Source organism: Crocodylus siamensis, chromosome 1 (assembly GCF_052110815.1).
Source record: "Crocodylus siamensis isolate JL-2025a chromosome 1, ASM5211081v1, whole genome shotgun sequence".
NCBI lineage: Eukaryota > Metazoa > Chordata > Crocodylia > Crocodylidae > Crocodylus > Crocodylus siamensis.
In genome coordinates this window covers 43,909,441-43,931,389 of record NC_143395.1, presented here as the reverse complement: position 1 = coordinate 43,931,389, position 21,949 = coordinate 43,909,441, and the positions used below count along the sequence as shown (strand labels likewise).

The window sequence follows — 21,949 nt, the reverse complement described above, 5'->3', positions numbered from 1 at the left end:
ACATTACTTCAGCATACAAATGCACTTACCCACTGAACTGAATTAATTTATTCCTGATTAGAAACTGACCCAATCCATCATCTTTCTCTGTGAAGGGGGATGGAAGAAGGACAGAGAAGAAAATAATTTGAAAGGCACTGCTCTCATCCATCTAGCACAATATTTTGTTTAGCTTATTTGACATAAGTGGCAGCAAGATTTATCTTATCCCTTCTGGAGAGCTCCAGAAGGTGCTCCAACCCTGGCCTATGGACAACACCCAACCTGAAGCAAAGTGTCATTCACCCCCTAGGGCTGCCCTCAGGTCCAGAAATTTGGCAGCAGGGGAGTGGTGGCACCACCCCTCACTGCCAAATTTCCAGACTAATGGGGTGCTCTGGGCCCTGTTTAGTGCATCAGGTACCCACTCCTAGCATGCAGGGCCAGGCAAAGATAGCATCAGGCCTCAGGGCCCAATCTCAGTGTGCGGTGCTAGGAGAAGTAGTACCCCTGAGGCCTGATCCCAGCACAGAAACAGGAGGTAGCAGTGCTGGGCCCCCAGGGCCCAATCCTAGCAGGAGGGGATGGTACCTAATTCGGGGCTCCTATCTGGTCCATGGACTGGCCCAACAACACTCATCTGGCCCACAGGGAGAAAATGTTGAGAGCATGCCTGGCCTCGCTAAATGAAGTTTTTGACACCTCTGCTAGACTTTGAAAGATAGTTATAGGTGTTCCACTGTGAGGGCCCCTAGGGCTCCAACCTTAATCCATGGCACCTGCAGGCTGTAGCACTACCAGGAAACTTGCCATGCATCTGCTCTAGCTCAGCCTTGGCCTTCCCATGAGGTTCCTAACAGGGGACCAGATGACCTGGGTGGACCAATCGGGGCCGCAAGTCCTTGGTGGTAAGGCTATAAAACCCTCTCACTTCCTACAGTGCCTGCTCCCTCCAAAAAAGTTCCCAGTATCCCTGTTGTGGATCTCCTTGCCTGACTCCTGTGCTCCTGCTCCCGTCTTGGAGTTCCGGACTCATTGCCTTGTCCCTATCTTGCTTCTGCTTGGACCCTCGTGCCCCGTCTCCAGCCTTGCTCCTACCATGGACCCTAGGACCTTGCTCCTGCTTATGCTTTTTTGAGTATTGGATTCCCTGGCACCTGACCTCTGGCTTGGCATTGTACAAAGACCCACTTGACCCTCAGTGCGATACAGCAGACTTGGACTGACACCCAGGATTGTGACCCTTGACTTTGGCTTCTAGACTGAGGGTATTGTACACCCTCAGTTTCTGAACACTGACCCCACCATCAAAGTTGTACCCATGACATCTGCTAAAAATTGTGATGATCAGACCCTTTTGTCACTTAAGGACATGCTTTTATCACCTTTGTTTCATGCAAGCAAGCCATCAGGAAGCATGTCATGTACACTTGCCCGCACTCACCATGTGACATCTTCAAAAAATGAGGTAATGTAGCTGCCCTAGAGCCGGGCTGAGTATATGTCCCCAAGAGCAGCACTTGGACTCTATACTTATTGTCCCATGCTCAGAATTGGTCTAAGGTGAATGGCTACATTGCCTCATTTGCTCGTGCACATGTGTACCAAGTGGATGAGGCATGCTTTACTGCAGCATACGTGGGCATAGCACAGAGGAAGTATAAACATACCCCAAGCCAAATTTTTATTTGCAAAAGTGGCAAAGCACCCAACTTGCATTGAAATAGTAAATCAGGCCTTGCAACACTGGAGTGCAGCAACACCTAAAATACCTTTAAAGAGCTGAGCCTTTTGTGACTACTCCCTCATTTAAATTCCTCATAGCTGAGTCCCAGTCTGCCATTTCTGTTCACTTACAAATAAGGAAATTTGCCTTCCTCTTTGGAACAGAGGATGAAGGACAGGGTTTTGAATCTTTGAAGGTTACAGTAGTCTGGCCTACTTCCAAGCAGAAGGCAGGGTGAATATACACCTTACAGACTAACTAAATCAGAGATGCATATGCTGTTACAAGTGTATATCTTTGATTCAGTTTGCCTGCAAGGCACAGGTCTACCCTGTGTTCTGCCTGGCTAACTACCTTGCTGTACTTTAAAGTCCAAATCTGAAGCAGAACAGCATAGAAGGACAAAAATGCTAAATGGCTATTATTTCTATTTATTTGGAACAAAGCTGAAGAATGTATCTATTTGTATAGTGATATTGACAGAATAGGATGTTTACTATCTGCTAACATCAAACATTTCACGTGAACAGCCACAGATTCCTTACAACACAGCCCTGAAAAGAACTAGCTAAGGAGCTTTTTGAGCCATTAATGTTAGCATTTAACAGGTCTTAGGAAATGGGAGAAGTTCTGAGAACTGAAGGATTGCAAATGTTACTCCAATGTATTATTTAAAAACCAAAAAAAGTAATCGAATGATTCATTTGCCTGACATGACCTTGGGTCAAATAGTAAAAAGACCTAATTACAGGCTAAAATGTGAATTCCAGTCAGCATTGCTTCATGGGAAGTGGGTTGTCTTTTTCAACAGGATTACACATCTTGTTAAAAGAAAACTTTTGACGTGGTATACAAGGATTTCAAGATAACTGACTTACTACATATTTTGATTTTTAAAGTTTTCATTATATATATATTTAAAAATATATTACCTGATTTTAAACTGGCTCTATGACAGATCTCAAAAGATAGTTGTTTACACTGAAATATTTCAGTGTAGCCGTTCACAGTGGATTGCCAAAGGGGGACATTTGCAGACGAAAGACCGGAGAACTAGTAAACAAGAACAAGAACAACAGGTTTCTGAACAGAGTAATCTGGATCTCTGGATAGAGAAAAATTGACCAGATGTACACATTGCATCTGACTACTAAAACACATCTAAGAACCAGGGCTGAAAGGTTGTGTGTGCTGGATGGGAGTGAGTCTTGAAAAGCAACAACTCTATAATGATGGTTGCATCTGTAAGACAGTCAATGCGAGTTCATAGTCCAACACGGTGGGAAGAGGAGATCCAGAGATTTTCAGCACAAAGGGAAGCTGTGCATCCAGTTCTGATGTCCACATTTCTAGAAAGGTTAGGAAATAGATCAAAAGAAAAGGCAGCAGATAGGGCACAGTGGTGCCTCAGAGAGGCATGATCTGTCATAGGCAACAACCAATTTCATTAGAGACTGTTCAAAGGAGAACTACAAAAAGTAAAGTAGGATTTAAAACCAAGTCTCACATTGCAAGTGTAAAGGAATAAAATTTATACAGTTAAATGAAGAGAAGTCTGGGAGATGACTTGATCATTGTGTATAGACATTTCCTACAGAGAAGGGTTTCCATGCTTGATACCAAAGGCGTAACTAGATCCAATGGATGGAAGCTGAAGTAAGATGAATTCAATCTGGAAAGATGCAATTTCCCAGCAGTGACAGTGATTAAACATGGGAGCGACAGTGGCCAGATTCCTCTGTAATGCAAGACAGGTTATTTTTATAGAAATTATACTTTGATCCATCTTAGCGAAGGGGATCCGAGTTCCCCTGTTTTTCCCCATCCTTCACTACCCCCGAGCAGAAGGAGATTGGCTGCTTTGCCATCAATATGCTCATAGCATTCGTAGCTGTACACTAAGACAATGATTATAACGACAACTCATGCTTAACATACTTAGCTGGACACCTGGAAAAAAATGTTGTTTCCCTCCCCACACCCTTTGTATTTCATATTTTGCTCCCCTGCAAGAGAGACTGTGTGAAAGATGGACATTGAGCCAGCGAGCCAATGGCAAGAAGTCTAGGGCCAAGAATCCTTGTTGTGCCTTCCTCTGTGCTGAGAGTGTCCATTCTTCATCTGTTAGGATCATCGGGGCATCTCTCACCTCTCCAATTCCCTTCCAGTGAAGGAGCCTGAGGCACTGGTGGCACGTTGATCTTTCCTGTTCTCCTTGGGGTAAGTTATATTGCGATGTACTAGATTTCAGAGTTGAGGATCACATGGTCCCTCCTTGCCAATCCTCAGTTTCACAGGAATAGAGGCCAATTCATTTTTTCCATCTAACAACTGCCAGTATTGGGGGAAATGGCTCAACATGAGTTTCAATGCTCTGCCCTAGTTCCTCTACCACCTTTCTGAAACAGTCCACAATTCCTCCAGAGCTTCAACTGCCAGGCTCAAGTTAGAATAGCAACAAAAAAGCAAACGGCGCTCTTTAATGCTCCAGGACTCTGGGGCCTGTTGACCAGCTGCCACTAACTACACTGTAGGCCGAGGCTTTAGCCCATGCTATTCTAAAGCAATGCTGTGTAACTGACCTTGCAAAAGACTCATTTATTAGACTTCCCAATTATTTTCTTTGATAAGAGCAGTGGATTTTGTAATGAAAGGGTGCATGTGGAACACAGTTATAAACTGGAAGGTACGGATCCATTTGAACTTCTAAGGCGAAGAAACTGCAGGGAAAGCAGTGTGACTCCCACTCACCAAAGGTCAGGCCAGCTACCTGACCGAAGGAACTGCTGGTCAACTCGCACCAGGGCTGTGCAACCTTTGGACAGAGGGGGGCCATACTGCATGGACCGCAGGCGCAGGCTACACACTCCACACTCCCAGGCTTCCCTCTGGCTACCCAGCTGCCCCTTGCCACTCACTCAGTATCTACCCACTGTCCTGTCTCTAGAAGCAGAGTCAGGAAGCAGAAGCAAGGAGAGCTTAGATATCCTAACTGCCATAGAAGTACAAGAAATGTGGGGAGCAGCAACCAGGTTGCGGCCTGGGGCCGCATGTTTACTCCTGCTGGGCAGATACAGGCCACCAGCTAGACAGCCCTGATTCAGGTAACTGTGAGTTTGGCCATCTAGATGCTATGCCAGCCCTGCTAATACATTCCTTGCTTTAATAGACACAGTGTGGTCTATTTAGCTTACTTTAAGCCAAATCAAACCCCCCTAAATTGGGGTAACACCACAGATATTTTTATGAAAGGCGAAAAAAAAAAAGATTCTACTTCATCTCTGCCTTGCCCAGCTCAATTCTCTGACAAGTTGAAGTGAAACGTTGAAAAAATGGGATCCATACAAGTGAAATGATAACAGATATTGGCCATAGGCCTCTAGCAAAGAGAAAACAAACTGTAGCATCACCTGGATTTATTGGCTTATTTACTAAAGTGGGTGTAATACACCACCCCTCAGACCATGGGGGGATGGAGGTGAGGCAGGGCTCAAGAAACACCAGGGAACTGGACAAGGCCAGGTGCCCAGGGTGGGAGACCCACTGACACCACTGCTACTGTCCCTATCTCACCTGGTTGTTGGGAGTGGCTACATGGGGAGCCAGGTTTGGCTGGGGACAGCAGCAGCCACACAGTTTCCTCCTTCTAGCCCCTACTCCTTGATCACACCTTTCCCTTCCCCACCCCATGTCCCATTGGTCAGGAGCAGGTACTGGAAGGAGGAACTTTCATACCACTACCACTGTCCCCTGCCAAACCAAGCAGCCTGCACAGCTGCAGTCCACATCTGGAGTGTGGCAGGCATGGCTCTGGGACTCCCCCTGTGCCTGGATCAGCTGGGGACAGAAGTAGCAGCAGAAGTTCATACCACTGCACACCCCCTAAATCTGCCCCTGCACAGTTTTTGCGAAGTGGAGTACAGTGGTTCTCAACCTTTTTAGACTCAAAGCTCTCCTGAAAACATGGCAGCTCCTAGCTTTCACTTGTTTTTGGACTATGGAAAAATAACCAAACAATTCTTCTATTACAAAAAACTCAAAAAGATCACAACAGGGCAAAATAGTTTCTGACAATATGGATCCCCTTTTGAAATCAATAGGGATTCAACCTTGGGAATCATGTGTAGGCTTTTCACAACTAACAAAGCTAATACTGCAAGGCACCCTGTGGCACTCTTAGGGTTCTCATGACCTGTTGGTTAACAATCACTGCTGTAGTATCTCAATTTATATTCCAAATTTTAGCTTATCCAGTCAATCTTTTCAGCTTGCAGCATTTGTATCTAAGGAGTTACCTTGGTCTCCTCAGCTTGCCTGGTCAGATAGGAAATCTTACCTAAAATTAAGTGGTACAGAATTTGAGATTTAGAGATACTAAATATTCATCCCTCAGATTTGTTATTGCACCATCCTTTTTTCTGGATGATTCCAGTAAATCTTAAAGTCCCTGGCTCTGCTTGGTAAGTTTGCAAAAGATGAAGTTATCACGCAAATCCATCCCTCCTCACCACTCCTTCTCTCTCTTCTTGCATACCAAAAAAAAATTGTAACCAACAAGGTTTATACAGGCAGAATACAGAAAACCACTTACAGTGCAGGAGTGCAGAGATTTATGAGCAAACTAGTTTTTAAATGAGGAATTCAAGACTGTCATCAGTAGAGGTGAGAGAAAGAGACAACCAACAGTTGTCAATTCCAGACGGACAAGAAAAGCAAAAGTCAAAGGTGAGATTAAAAGGAAGCAGTGAACTTCAGGGAGAGTTCCAGGCATGAAGCAGCCTGAACCCAGTGAGTCATGCTAAAGGGACAGGATGTAATGAGTGAAATGAGAAAATGGAGGTACTGATAAAAGTCAGAGTTGAACAAGGCTGTAGAGAACTTTTAGATAAGAAGCCTTCAGGCCAGAGACAGGCAGGAACAAAACGCTCCCAGCTTATGAAATGAGAACATAGTCTGGCTTTAGCATACTGCAACTGAAGATAAGGATTTAGAGAAAAAAAAAGCAGCTGTAAAAGGTTACTGCACTAGTATATGAATCAAAGAAAGTTACAGCACTTCCAGACTTTTTCTTTCATAGTGGTACCTATTTTGGATATCTTGTTCAACAAAGAAAAAAATTAGCCTAGTTTTTGTGCTGGAAAATTTACTGTTTCGCTTACACATTTAAAAACAGTGCCTTGCCTTTTAACTTCTCCGATGACATTACTCCATTGTGAGACCTCGCTATGAAAATACTTTTTCTGCCCAAAACCTACCAGTTTCCTTTCCTTTCCATCATCAGTACTGCTCAGTGCCTGGGTGTAAAGTACTTCCCTACTTGCCTTGTTTCTACAATTTGTGGCTTTATCACCTCTGCCATTCATTTAACTCTAGTGAATATACCCCACTCAGACCTTCTAAATCATTTTAGAGCCTTTCTTTGCAAGGCATAAAAGATTTCTGATTTCTGCATAAGACAGACATGTTTCAGCATTCGAAGAACTGAAAACAGTCTTAGTGGGCGCATCTACACAAAATGCTTAATGCATAGCAGCCGAATAACACTGTGCAGTAGCACGACAGGCAAAAACTATGCTAATAAGCTACTGCACAGCAGCGCCAGCACATTGCTTTTTAGTGATGCTTAATACACAATAGCCTAATGCTCTAATACAGGTGCAGTAACTAATGAATGCATAGATGCACCCAGTACTTATTTTAATGCAATTCATGTATACATTTTATGTAGTTTACCGCAATTCATAGTTTGTATGTCGTTTCCAAGAGCACTTCACATCCCAAATACAAAATTAACATCCCATTTCAAGACTGCTAAGAGCTCTAAGCATAGGACTAAAGCTACTTTTGAGTTTAATATAATTTATATAGCAGTATAAAAAATAAAACTGCTCTTCTTATAAACATTCCCAAGTACTTCCAGCTATAATTTTTCTGACCAATCTGTACAGTTTCAACACCTCCTGGTTCACAACAAAACTTAAATTCATCCTGGGTATATTTGTCAATGCCAAAAAAATTGTCCAGATGTATTAGTCAGAAGCCATCACCACAGAGTTAGCCCATTCTAACACAGCATTATCTACCTGAGCCCAGGCTGGCATACCGTGTATGGAGCATCTCTGGCCCAATCTCTACCCACCCCAGATTTACACAGTTGTGTCCACAACACTGCTGCATCACACATGGGCCAGAAGGATTATTGTGTATAGCCTATGATACTAAAAAGCTCATTAAACTTCCCCTCTGAACTCATTTACAGGGCGTATGCACCCTCTCAAGAGCAATACAATTTCTAAGAGAGTTTATTCATTATACATTGAAGCAATTCTGAAAGCAAAAGTATTTAGCGGGGTATCACAGGGTAAGTGGGTGCACACTGCAATAAGCCAGAGAGGAGCTGATGTGCTGTGAGTCCCTGTCCTTGTTTACAACAAAGCAAAGCAACTTGTTTGCCATGATGGCCTCTAGGAAACTCAATCTGTAGCACATTTAAATCCCTCCACCAAACAGTATCAAATTTGCCTGGGGGGGAAGGGATGGAATTAACTGATCTAATACCACAACTTTACCAACATACTGATACCAACTTCTGGCCAGTGGCCATGTGCTGAGTGGAGTATAATATCTGTTTGCTGCTTCGTTTCTGATGCACACACGGGATTAAAAAGATACTGCAGGAAAAGTGAGGAGTCAGTCTAGGGGTGCAGACATAAGTTACATTTGTTGAGCAGTTGGCCTCTTGAAAGCACTCTACTGCCATGCCCTTACAGTACACTGCACGGCTGCAGAGCGCTTTAAAAGTGCGCGATCGCTTAACAATCTGAAGCCTCATTATATGAGGGTTCAGATGAAGGCACTCCAAAGTGCTTACTACATTCACATGAGTGTAGTGTTTCATATTAACTTATAAGGCTGGCTACAAAAAAGTCATTTTGTTCTTTACATTATAAGGGAAGGGATGGACTGATTTCTAGTCGAGACCAAATCTACTGATTGACTTGAAAATAGAACAACACTTGGGAGGGGTGGTATTTTTTTGTCTGAAGTGATTATGCCCAATAAATGCATATTTTAAGCACATAGCCAAAGTCTAAAAGAGCGTCATTCCTCTAAAAGTAACCCCTTTGGGTAACAAAGAAAAATTAAGTTAAAAGTGGGGCTGCATCCCTTAGTCATGGAGCTGTGAAGCTAAAACTTCTGGTTAAACTGTCTCAATCTGGTCTCTGATGTATTGTCCAGGGTCTCCCCATTAGGATTGTGACTGTGAATGAACTGGCAGCCTTCAGAAGCAGTAATTGATCTTCTTTCTGTTATCACTATTGAAACACTGTGTGCCAAGCTGAATGAGACTTAACAAGGTCTGCTCAAATGCAGATTTCCTTAAGAAATAAATGTGTTGCTCTTGCCAGACAAGTTACTGTACCACAGCAAACCAGCTGCTATACTGCAGCATACTGTCCTTGCTGTTCAGGGACTCATTGGCTAGTTCAAAACACCTGAGGCAGATTCACACCAACTTTTTCAGCTTTTTCTTAGTGACCTAATTAGATCGTGAGCAAGCAAAACTCATGTTCACCCTTGGGGGAGTGGGGCACAGAGACAGCCTGCACTGGTCAAGGACAGTGGGCTACCAGAGACTTCCAGCATCCCCTCCTGCCCCTGGTTCCTAGCCCTGAGGACACCTGCAGCCAGGAACCACACAGTTGTCAGGGGGTCAAGCAGAGGGAGAGGAGCTAAGTCCCCTGCTGTGCAGCTCTCCCCTGATGTGCTGGCTACAGCCTGGGTCCGTGTGACGGGGGTCTCCATTTGCCTGCCCACCCTGCCGAGTGGGCAAGAGACAGAGGCTTTTCTGGCTCCTGTCTGTGACAGCAGATGAGTACCAGTCAAGGCTAGCACGCCGCCCTGGAAAGAGTGCCTGAGATCCGGGAGGACAGGGAACAAAGTTCAACATACAGAAAACCCCCACTTAACGCTGTTTTGCTTAGCACTATTTCTCTATAACGCTGATTTTAAATTGATACCTAATTTCACTTAGTGCTCAGTGAGTTTCATTATAACGCACAGAGTCACCATCTTGGATCATTAAAAACACTTGCGGTCACCATCTTGGATCATCAAATACTTTCAATTTCACTTAACACTCATTTCGCTTAACGCTCTTTTTTTTAGGAACCAATTAAGAGCACTAAGTGCAGGTTGCCTGTACTGCTCTAACCTAAACCAACTAAAATCTAATACTACATCCTCCAGATTCATCTTAGACTGGGTTCTGCCATTATGAAACCAGTCTTTATGTGCTGAACTTCTGTTCTGTTTCTGAACATTTATCCCAGTTTATATGCAGTGTCTGTACCTAGCCATTAAGTATGAAACCAAGACAGACAACAGGAGAGGTTGTGTTGAGCCAGGCTGTTGTCCACGAGGGGAACTTAAGAGGCTAGCCTCGTGTTGTATCTAGATAAAGTACATAGAGTCTTCACAGCAGTGGCCACCCAAAAGGCACGCAAGTCTCTAGAGAAGGCATGTCCAGAATTCAGGGACCCGGGTTTGCATTTCTGATACTCAGCAACATCAAAGTACACAAAGATTTCCCTATTATACCCAAAGCTTCCTTGTAGAAAGCCAGAATCTGATAAGCATACAGCAACTAACTGACAGGCTGTTCATAGTTCAACTACTATGAATGTTATTTGAAGATGGGGTACATGGGTTGTAATTTCTACCAGATAATAGAAGTACAAAATAAAAACAAGTTAAACAGTTTCTTAGGCTGTCTACGACATAAAGCATAATCCAGGGCTGTCTAACTTCCAAGCAACTGTCGGCCTCATGGCCTTTGGGCCACACCAGTTTCCAGAAGTGACATGCCTGGAGGCTGCACCAGGGTGAGCCAGGGGTCCTCCAAGCCGCAAGCCATGCAGGCACTCCTCCCTGTACACTGCTTATATTCAGACAAATAATCCTTTCCAGCAGGGAATGTGACCAGGTTTGGAACAGTTTTCTACTAAAGTTGCATCAACCTTGACAATAACCTACAAAAATGTCCTTCAGTTTGCCCATTCCCCAACATTTCTGTCTTTTTTCTCTTTTCAGGTTACATCCTTGACTCACCCATTCTCCCTTGGCACCACATTACAGCTTTGTCTAGACCAGGAAATTTAACATCTGACTTGTGGCAGCACTGGCAGGAATACCTTCAGTAAAATCTCCTGGTAAACTTGGCCTTGAAGTAAGATAACTAACAGCACATGCAAGTTAATTCAGCTACAAATCGAGCTCATGCTGTTCACAGTTAACACAAGTCTCCTGCCCAAGAGGAGCTGAAAGAAAAGGAAAGCATTGCAGAAAACAAATAACCTCATGCTCCCACCATGTTAAGCAAACAACTTGCTAAGGTCATCAATCTGAGGCTTTCCCTAGAGAGACTCACAATCCTTTATTTAATTATTAGCACAAGACAGTTTGAGACAAACTTAATATATGGTAATTAGTTGTGCTGAGCACTAAATTTGACTACTTACAAACACATCACCATTCAAATGTTTTTCCCATACACTTGTTAATGAAAACATCTGTATACTGAGGATATATACAAGTCAAAAGATACTGTCTTACGCAAATAACCAAGCTAGCTAGAGGTACTCTCTCAGGTACTGGGAGCAACATAGTCATGTTACTATGGTTCTCCATCTGGTTTAACATTTGCAGATATTCTCAGTAAAAAGTGAATAGGAAAACATTTTGGGGGGAGAAAGAAAGTAGATTAGTAACTCCTAGAAGGGCACATTATAGAATCATAGAAAATTAGGGTTGGAAGGGAGCACAGGGGGTCATCTACTCCAACCCCCTGCTCAAAGCAGGACCATCCCTAAGTAGATCATCCCAGCCATGCTTTGTTGAACTGGGCCTTAAAAGCTTCCAAGGATGGAGATTCCACCACCTCTCTAGGTAACCTGTTCCAGTGCTTCACCACCCTCCTAGTGAGCAAGTTTTTTCCTAATATCCAACCTAAACTAACCTTGCTGCAACTTGAGATGATTGCTCCTTCTTCTGTCACCACGTAGAATAGTCTCCATCCTTCTTGGAACCACCCTTCAGGTAGCTGAAGGCTGCTATTGCCCCTCAGTTTTCTATTCTGTAGACTAAAACCCACTTCCCTCAACTTCTTCTTATAAGTCTTGTGCCCCAATCACCTACCCATTCTCACTGCCCTCTGCTGGACTCTCTCCAACTTGTCCTCTCTGTAGTGGGGGCCCCAAAATTAAACACAGTACTCGAGATGTGGCCTCACCTGTACTGAATAGAGGGGAATAATTACTTCCCTCAATCTGCTGGCAATGCTCCTACCAATGCAGCCCAGTATTCTATTAGCCTTCTTTACAACAAGAGCACACTGTTGGTTCATATACAGCTTACTGTCCACTGTAACTCCCAGATCCATGCCTACAGAGCTGCTGCTTAGCCAATTGGTCCCAAGCACGTAGCGGTGCATGGGACTGTTTCATCCTAAGTGCAGGACTTTGTACTTGGCCTTGTTGAACCTCATGAGATTCCTTTTGGCCCAATCCTCAAATTTGTCTAGGTCACTCTGAATCCTAGGTCTGCCCTCCAGCGGATCTACTACTCCCCCATGTTAGTGTTGTCCACAAATTTGATTAGGGTGGAATCCATCCCATCTTCCGGATTGTTAATTCCCGGTAAAGTGGGGCCCTTGCAGGACATCATGGGTAACTTGGTCATCACACCAGACGGCAAAGCTAACATGTTCAACGGTTTCTTCGCCTCCATCTTCCTAAGTAGGGACCAGAACAGCCACCTCCCTGCTGGGCCCCCCTCGGGCCCTGGGGGAGGCACACCTGGGCCACGGGTTAGCAAGGATTTAGTTAGGGAGCTTCTGGAGGGGTTGGACGTATTCAAGTCAGCCGGTCTGGATGATCTCCACCCTAGAGTTCTAAAGGAACTGGCCGAGGTCATTGCAAGTCCCCTGGCACAGATTTACGAGCACTCGTGGTGCTCTGGTGAGGTACCAGAGGACTGGAAGAGGGCCAACGTGGTCCCCATCTTCAAAAAAGGCAGGAAGGAGGACCCGGGAAACTTAGGCCAGTTAGTCTTACCTCGATCTTAGGCAAGCTGTTCGAGAAAATTATGCTGGCACACATCCAGGAGGGGTCAGCAGGGGACTGCATGCTTAGGGGCAACCAACACAGGTTCATCAGTGGCAGGTCCTGTCAGACCAACCTGGTGGCCTTTTACGATCAGATCACCAGATCATTAGATGCAGGGGTAGCAGTGGACATAGTCTTCCTGGACTTCTGGAAGGCTTTCAACACTGTCTCTCACCCCGTTCTCATTAAGAAACTGGGGGGCTGTGGTGTAGACACCCACACAGTCAAATGGGTCGCCAACTGGCTGGAGGGCCGCACCCAGAGGGTGGTAGTGGATGGGTCCTTCCCAACCTGGAAGGACGTGGGCAGTGGGGTTCTGCAGGGCTCGGTCCTCGGGCCCGCACTGTTCAACATCTTCATCAGTGATTTGGACGAGGGGGTAAAAAGCACCCTGTTCAAATTTGCTGATGACACCAAGATGTGGGGGGATGTGGGCACACTGGAAGGATGCAACAGGCTACAATCAGACCTAGACAGGGTACAAGGGTGGGCGGACGAGAATAGGATGGGTTTCAACACAGACAAGTGCAAGGTGATGCACCTCGGGAGGAACAACCGGCACCATACCTACAGGTTAGGGAACTCCCCTCTTGTCAGCACGGAGGCGAAAAAGGATCTGGGGGTCATCACTGACTCCAAGATGAACATGGGCCGGCAGTGTGGGGAGGCAGTTAGGAAGGCCAACCGCACCTTGTCATGCATCCACAGATGCATCTCAAGCAGGTCCAAAGAGGTGATTCTCTTTCTCTATGCGGCACTGGTCAGGCCGCAGTTGGAGTACTATGTCCAGTTCTGGGCGCCACACTTCAAGAGGGATGTCGACAGCATGGAGAGGGTCCAGAGGAGGGCCACTCGTATGGTCAGGGGACAACAGGGCAGGCCCTATGAGGAGAGGCTACGGGACCTGAACCTGTTCAGCCTCCAAAAGAGAAGGCTGAGGGAGGATCTTGTGGCCTGTTATAAACTAGTCAGGGGGGATCAGCAGGCATTGGGGGAGTCACTGTTCCCCCGAGCACCGCCAGGAGTGACCAGGAATAACGGTCACAAGCTGGCAGACGGTAGATTTAGGCTAGATATCAGGAGGCGCTACTTCACAGTCAGGGCGGCTAGGGTCTGGAACCAACTTCCAAGAGAAGTGGTGCAGGCTCCTACCCTGGGGGTGTTTAAGAGGAGGTTAGATGAACATCTTGCTGGGGTCGTTTGACCCCAGTATTCGTTCCTGCCATGGCAGGGGGTCGGACTAGATGATCTGCTCAGGTCCCTTCTGACCCTAGAAACTATGAAACTATATTGAACAAAACCAGTCCCGGGATTGACCCCCTAGGGCACTCAACTTGATACCAGCTGCCAGCTAGACTAGACCTCAAACCATTGATCACTATTTGTTGAGCCTGACAATACAGACACCTTTCTATCAACCTTACAGTCCATTCATCCAATTCATGCTTTCTTAGCTTGCTTGCAAGAATTCTGTGACAGACTGCATCAAAAGCCTTGCTAAAGTCCAGGTACATCACATCCACTGCTTTCCCCTCATTCACAGAGCCAGTCATCTCACCATAGCAGGCAATCAGACTGGTCAGGCATGACTTGCCCTTGGTGAATCCATACAAACTGTTCCTGACCACCTTATTGCCCTCCAACAGCTTAGAAATGGATTTTTTGAGTAACAGCTCCATGATTTTTCCGAAGACTCAAGTGAGGTGGACTTATCTGTAGTTCCCTAGATCCTCCTTCTTCCCTTTCTTAAGGATGGACACTATATTTGCCCTTTTCCAATCAGCCAAGACCTCGCCAGATCACCACGAGTTTTCAAAAATAATGGCCAACAGTTCTGCAGTCACATCAGTCAACTCCTTCAATGCCCTCAGATGCATTGCATCTGGCCCCATGGATTTGTACACATCCAGATTTTCTAAGTAATTATCTAACCTGTTCTTTCACCACTGAGGGCTGCTCACCTTCTCCCAAAACTGTGCTGCCCAGTGCAATAGTCTAGGAGCTGACCCTGCCTCATCTCAAACGCTGCTGTACTAATGCAGCTATAGAGCTTCTAGTATTGAAACCTAGATTCCTGACTGGCTGTTTATAGACAGAATATGTCTATGTGGTACAATGCAAGTCTAAGCGGCTAAGTCCAATGCAAACTTCCAAACTCTAATTTGAAACGACCCTCTCTCTTAAACAAAAATCCAATCCTTGGCCATACTAAGCCACAGTGATTGGGAAGTGAAGATAAACTTAAATCGTTGATGATACAGGCTGCTATGTGGCATGAGATTAAGGGATAATTCTATTTAGAAAATGATCCACAACACTGTTGTGAAAATACAGAGGAGGAAGGGGTCACACTGAAGGTCAACATGAAAGGGCAGCTAGATAAGTTAGAGTAAGAAGCCTCCCTGGGCAGTCCTAGGAAAAGAAATCATATACCAGACCTATGCAGCCAGGCAAGGCCTGCTTTCATTCAAAGCTCACATGCAACAAAAAGGAACTTCAGTAGCCTGAAAAAAATCCACAGATAGTAATGGCATAGGTTTCCCAACAGAATAAACCTTCCCCCTGGCCATCAGCTCATTGCCAATTCCCTGCACTTCAAACACCCATATGCACAAGAATTATAGGATTTGTCTAGGAAACAAGTAAATTCACATACTCCCTCAGCATGTTTTGAAGTAACTGGTGGAAGAACTACACCTACATAGAGAACTGCAACGATAGAAAAAAGTTAGCTGCCACCACCATAGCACTGACCCCCACCTCACACCCAGCATAAATTAAGGTAAATGCTACTATGACTGGCACCTGGTTAGCAGCTTCTCCAGAAACCTTTGTTCATGGTGGCAGAAGCAATCCTAAAGCATAGGCTCCTCCATAGGAACTGGAATGCCCACCCATTCCATGAATGGCAACTTTTGTCAGACAAGCTCTTCCTAGAAGTGTGACAACATGGGAGGTTAAGGAAATTAACTAAAAATGTGAACAGGAAATACATTAGATAAAGCACATTAAGCTTCTGTATGAATGCTGGCTTAAGCTTAAGCTAATTTTCCATGTATATATTCCCTATATTTCTAGTCCTTTACAAAAGCACACCTGACAACTTAAATCTCAAAAAAAAAAAAAAACCCAAAAAAACAAAAACAAAAACTGAAAAAAATCAGTGAAAAAATTGTGTGCAATATGTCCTTTATTGAGATTTTTAGTATTATTTTTCCTAGTCAGAGGCCAACATCTATATGAGACACTTTACCATGCATTAGACTAATCTAATGCATGGTAAAGTATCACCGTCTACATGTGCACGGCAATTACTGTGCATTAGTCTAATGTGCTGTTTGCCAGCACCAATAGATATAGATATACTGCACGTATAGACGCAGACCAGGAGATTGCTGTGGGTCAGCCCAGGCAGCAGGGGGCCACACTGCTGCCTGGCAATGCCCCAAGCTCCAGAGAGTGGGGGAAGCTGTCCCTGGCAACTCCCAGCCCCTGGAGCTCAGGTTCAGCTGTAGCCAGTACTCCTGGGAGGAGAGCATGAGGGTCCAAGCCACCAGCTGGGGAGAAGGGGCCTGTAACATCCATACTGTACCCATCTGTCCTTCCCCTGGAATCTGTGATTGCAATGGCAGCGGGACCCAGAGATTCCCTATGGTGCACGTCCTGTAGCTGAGGGGGAGGAGCTGGGGCTCAGGGCAGCAGGGACCACACAACAGCCCCAAAGCTGGAAGCTGCCCTCACACTACTGAGAGGCTGATCCTGTCCCCAGCTGGTTCATCCGGGGCCCTGTTCCCCTGCAGTAGCTGGTATAATGGCAAAGCCTGGCCTGGCCTGTCACCAGCTGTGCCTGGCTTTGGGGCTTCTACAGAGCAGGGGCCTACACTAGCATGCCTCCAGACTTGCTGTCCCCTGCATGGTTACTACACCAGTGCAAGGATGCATCCAGTGCGCCTGCACAGCTCTTGGCAAGGGGCAGGCAAAAGGCCCTGCACCCCCATGCCTGCCTGCTCCTTGTTCTCTGCCCAGGAGCACCAGCCACAGCTGTCCCCAAGCTCCACGTGGCTGGGAGCTTCTCCTGCAACCCACGCTGCCCAGAGCCCAGGTCTGACCCCTGAGCCTCTTGCCAGCCCAGGGTTACCCAAAGGCCCCTGCCAACTCAGGGCTGGCACCTGGGGGAACTTGTATCTTTCCCTGGCTGTTGCAGCAGGGCAGAAACAGCCCTGGACTAGAGTGCACCCAACACAGGTACACGTGTAGACACATTCCCGGGCAAAGTTTCATGAACATGAATTTACTGCATAGTAAATCACACATTTATCGCACAGGAAATTCATGCTCATTACATTGCACATGTAGATGTGTCCCAGTTATTACATAATTGGAGAATAAAAGATATCCCAGAGACCTACAAATCCTGGCACTGCAAGTTTAAATTAGGAGATCAGGAACTCAAGTGGCAGACATGAGAGAAGAAAACCAGTTTCAGCTCCTCCAGCAAGTAGTAAAAGCCAGGAGGAAAGGCATAAGGGGAATGGCTACCAAGTCTTCCCACAACATCCTGGAACAAACTTCCACTGTACTCCATGTCTCTCTAAGGCTAGCAGAGGTGACAAATTCCACTGATGTCAATCCTGACGTATAGAAGGCCTAAGAATTAAAAACATAACGTATGTTCTTTGTTGATGTTGCCAGTGGCTCTTGGCACACCTTTCTGGTCTGCAGTTAGGTTCTGTGTTCCACATATCTGATAACAACCTGTCTCATCTTCTCACTTCAGGAAGAAGGAGAAAGGAAGCAACAGGACAATTTTGTTAGGAGGGAGATGAAAGTATTTTGCTCATTCAGTATCTTCACCTCCTCCTTATGCTATGATGGACTCCAAAATGTCCCCACAACATAAGGGGCAATTGTCAGGCAGCACTACTCAGCAGTGTTACCTCAGGTCATTTAAAGAACTAATATTTATATTCCATCTCCAAAGGAAGTAGGACGGTCAAAAATAAAAGCAATTAATGCAGTTATCATACAGCTAGGACAAAAACAGAACAATGGTCTCTTATTTCCCAAGTTAAGATGTCAACACTACACTTTCCTATTAATGAAGTATGCCACGTTGCAAAAAGCAGTTTTTCCTAAGTTTTCCCAAGTTTAAAAGCAAAACAAATCTGCTGCTCTTGCCAAGTAGTTTAATAACAAAAATTGATTAATAGCTTATTGCTCAGTAGGCAGAACCTTAGGTATGTTCGGATTCTCACCTAAAGAAAGCGATGCTTAGTAACAAAGCTAGGAACACAAAAGTCAAGATTTTGCTACTATAATCCAAAAAACTGGCGTAAACCAAGTTGCAAAGCACTTATATGAAACAGGGCTAAACTGAGCTAAGTGAAGCCAGTCACACTGGGTAATGAATCATAAGGAAGAGAAAATAATGCAATAAAATGGGTAATTAAGACCGGACCTTGGATACAGGAGAGAAATTGCTTCCTGCAACCTGCTGTAGTCCAAGTCATCACTTTGGAGGTTACTACACAAGGAAACATTTTGTAATCACACACAAACACCCCTACACATGCACAAACACATTGACACCATCTGTTGAAGTCAGCTGCCAACTTTTAAGTCAAGCTGCTTAAGGCTCAGATTCACAGTTCTTCTGTAGTTATTGATTTGAAAAGAGAAATGAATTGAGCCAACACACCATCTCATTCAGAGTTAAAATCCTTGGCAACGCTATGCAACCAAGTCCTGCACATGAAGCCAATTACATTAAAGCCAAGACGCACCATTTGACAATATGTCTTAATTAAATGAAAGCATTAATTCCAGCTCCCAGATATTTTCTGGTCAGCTACTCAGACTTCTTCCTTTGCCTTACAACACTTTGAAAATACTCATGAAGTAAGGTAGGGCAGTGGAAGTCTGCCATTAAGTGTTTAGAGACTTTCATTTCATTAGTGACTGTCCAGAAAAGGGACATTTGCACCATCACTCGAAAACATCAAAGAGGTATTGAGGACAAGCGCTGAGTGTTTCTACAAGTGAAACTGGTGTTTCAATGCTTTCATTTACAAGTTAACACAATTTCTCAAGGTCTCCTGAATTTATTGTCTTCCTCCTTATACAGAGTTTCACTCTTTATTCATTTCTCTGCTCCATGAGAGGAACATCCTGAAGCAACACTCTGAATGTAAAGGGACAGACATGACTGCCTCTACAGCCAGCTGACTTTTGCTCTTTGGTAAAACTGGAAATGCATCAGCACTGCACACCTGCCATAGTTTTAATGTGTTAAACCTTCTAATTTCTCAATCTTTAAGGGCAACAAGAAACCATGATCCACCACTGAACACTAATTTGCTAGGCTTAAACTAGTAATGAACATCAGAGTTCAGCTGGCTATAAAATGCTGACAAGGGACATGCCAAGTTCACTGTCACTGCTGGGGCAGCAGCTTAAACAAGAACTGAAAAAACTACTATGGCTCCCTACTGCTACTTGCAGAGAGAAACAAATAGAATAATTCCTCCTCTTGCTACAGAGCACGGGAAAAGATCAGGGGACAGGAGGAAAAAGAAGAATAGACTAGGGCTCCCAGCACAATGATTGCATTTGGACCAGAATGGACCTTTTTCCTTCACATATCCATTTCTGTTGTCTAAACACGTATAAACAGCTTCACCACATGCAAGCACACTATGACAAAGGACACTTTCAAAATATGTTTTCAGCCAGTAACAGAACCTTTCGAAAAGGAGAAGCTAGAGCAGGGCAGTATTTGATCACTATAACATAACTTTAGTGCTAGGCCCTCAATACACGTAGAAGCATATGCCATGCTTCAGACTTCAGCATTCTCCAAATGCTACCCAGCAGCACATTCAGCAGGACTTAAAGGCTTCAGACCAAAAATCCCAGTAACCTACAGCATTAGAATAACATTTTATCACATACAGTGCAGAGCTGAACAAAAGCAAACACTCTAGCTTACCATTTCGAGACAAATCAAGTTCCACCAGCTGCATGAAGTTTGCTATTTCTGGAGGGAGCCGCTGAATTTCATTATCACTAAGTCCAAGTTTCCGTAGTTTTACAAGTTGGAAAAAAGGCTGAAAGAAAGAAAATCCCCCATTAAACATACTGCATTCTCACCATGATTAGTTTCACATACAGCAGGGTTCTTGGAGGGGCAGCAGCAGCACTGGTCAATGTAGAGCGCTAAATCTGCAGATCTGCCTCAAATGTACTTGGCAAAAGCAAGTACTGAAGTGACTTCTTGAGGAGCGGACAGTGGGAGGGCAAGAGGTAGGGGAGCTGTGCCTGTACCCCACTGGCACCTACCCTCCCCTGGTGCCCAGCCCCCTGACCTGGCCCTCCCTGCTGCCTCTGGCCACCTGTCTTCCCCCTCTACCTCCCCACCATTGCTTATCTGCTGGCTCCAACTCTGCCCTGGCCTGGAGCACAGAGCAAAAGCTTGCTCCAGCCCCAGCCCAGCCAGGTAGTAGCTATTGCAGCAGGGAGACAGGCAATACAGGGGTAGTACACACTTGGGGTTTACTTGCAGAAACCAGAGACATTCAAGTCAGCAGGGTCAGATGGAACGCATCCTAGGATACTGAAGGAATTGGCTGAGGTAATTTCAAAGCCATTTGAGAACCTCATGGAGCCAGGTGAAGTCCTGGATGACTGGAAAAGGGCAACTAATGCCCACCTTTAAGAAAGAGGAAAAGAAGGATGTGGGAAACTACAAACCAGTCAGCTTGACCTCTATACCTGGAAAGATCATGGAGCAAGTCCTCAAGCAATTTACTGTGAACTACCTAGAGGATAACAAAGTGATCAGAAGCAGCCAGCATGGATTCACCAAGAGTAAGTCACACCTGACCAACCTGATTTTCTTTTATGATAAGGTGAGAAGGTCTGTGGATTTGGGGAGGGGGAAAATGCTGGATTACTGTACTCTACCCGTAGTCATCAATGGCTCAATGTCTAGTTGACAAGAGGTCATGGGTCAGGTACTGTTCAGCATCCTCATTAATGAGTTAAATGACAGGACTAAGCAAACACTTAGCAAATATGCAGATAATGCCAAGTTAGCTGGAGGGCAGGACTTGGATCCAGAATGACCTGAATAGACTAGAAAAATGGTCCACAATCAACCAAACCAAATGGGATTCAGCAAGGAAAAATGTGAAGGCCTGCACTTGGGGCAGAATAACTGCATGTACAAATACAGACTGGGGAATAAATGGCTAGGCTGCTGTACTCCAAAGAAGGACCTGGGGGTTACAGGTCCTTGACCATAAGCTGAATGTGAGCCAACAATATGCTTTTGTGGCAAAAAAAAAGCCAACAGGATCCTAGGTTGAATTGATAAGAGTGTCACCTGCAAATTGAGGGAAGTGCTTCTTCCACTATCAGCATTGTTGAGGCTTTACCTGGTAAATGGCTCAGTAAGATTAAAGTAAGCAGAGAGCAGTGGCTCTGGGATAAGCAGTTCAGGTGTAAGACAGCCTTGAGGAGGCTTTTCTCCGTGCTAATGACTTAGGGGGGGCCAATTGCTGCTTAAGAGTGTTTACCTAGTGCCTGGTGTGTTTGGGTTTTTTCTCTCTCCCACCTGTGGTATGTGATTGCTTCTCTCTCTTTTTGTTCTTTTCTTTTCTTTCCCCTTCTGGAGTGACTGGGTGACAGGGCTTGTTTTGGGTGGGGCTGGTTTAGGTAACTGAGGGATGAAGCTGGGATAGGCAGCCTTATAAAAAGGCACCCCCTAGAAACCATAGGACCAAAGGAAAGAAAACAGAGAAAGTTTGCCCAGGGCGTTCACCCAGGAGGGAACAGGACACTGTGCTTATGTGTCTGTGTGTGTGTGTGGGTAGGAGTGTGGGTAAGTACCCACTTGCATCTGATGCAAGTGTTTGGCATGCAAATTCTTGTGGTGTCTTCCCCACCCCTACTTCTTTTATTCTTACAGGATGTGTGCAAGCCAGAGAGCAAAGGAGGGACACTGACCAGATCACAGGTGACTATGAGGCTCCCAGCTCATAAAGGGAGGATTAAGCTGCTTGGAGCACAAGTGGTGTTC

The 21,949-nt window shown here is 45.2% G+C and overlaps 1 protein-coding gene across 1 annotated transcript in view; it reads right to left on the bottom strand.

Moving 5' to 3' along the window:
- The window catches only part of LRRC1 (leucine rich repeat containing 1), a 116,272-nt gene that overhangs the window by 75,216 nt on the left and 19,107 nt on the right, over positions 1-21,949 (bottom strand). Inside the window, exon 2 of the mRNA XM_090033868.1 lies at positions 19,859-19,976. Coding sequence (XP_089889994.1) covers positions 19,859-19,976 — 118 coding nt within the window. The remainder of the gene's footprint in view (positions 1-19,858; positions 19,977-21,949) is intronic.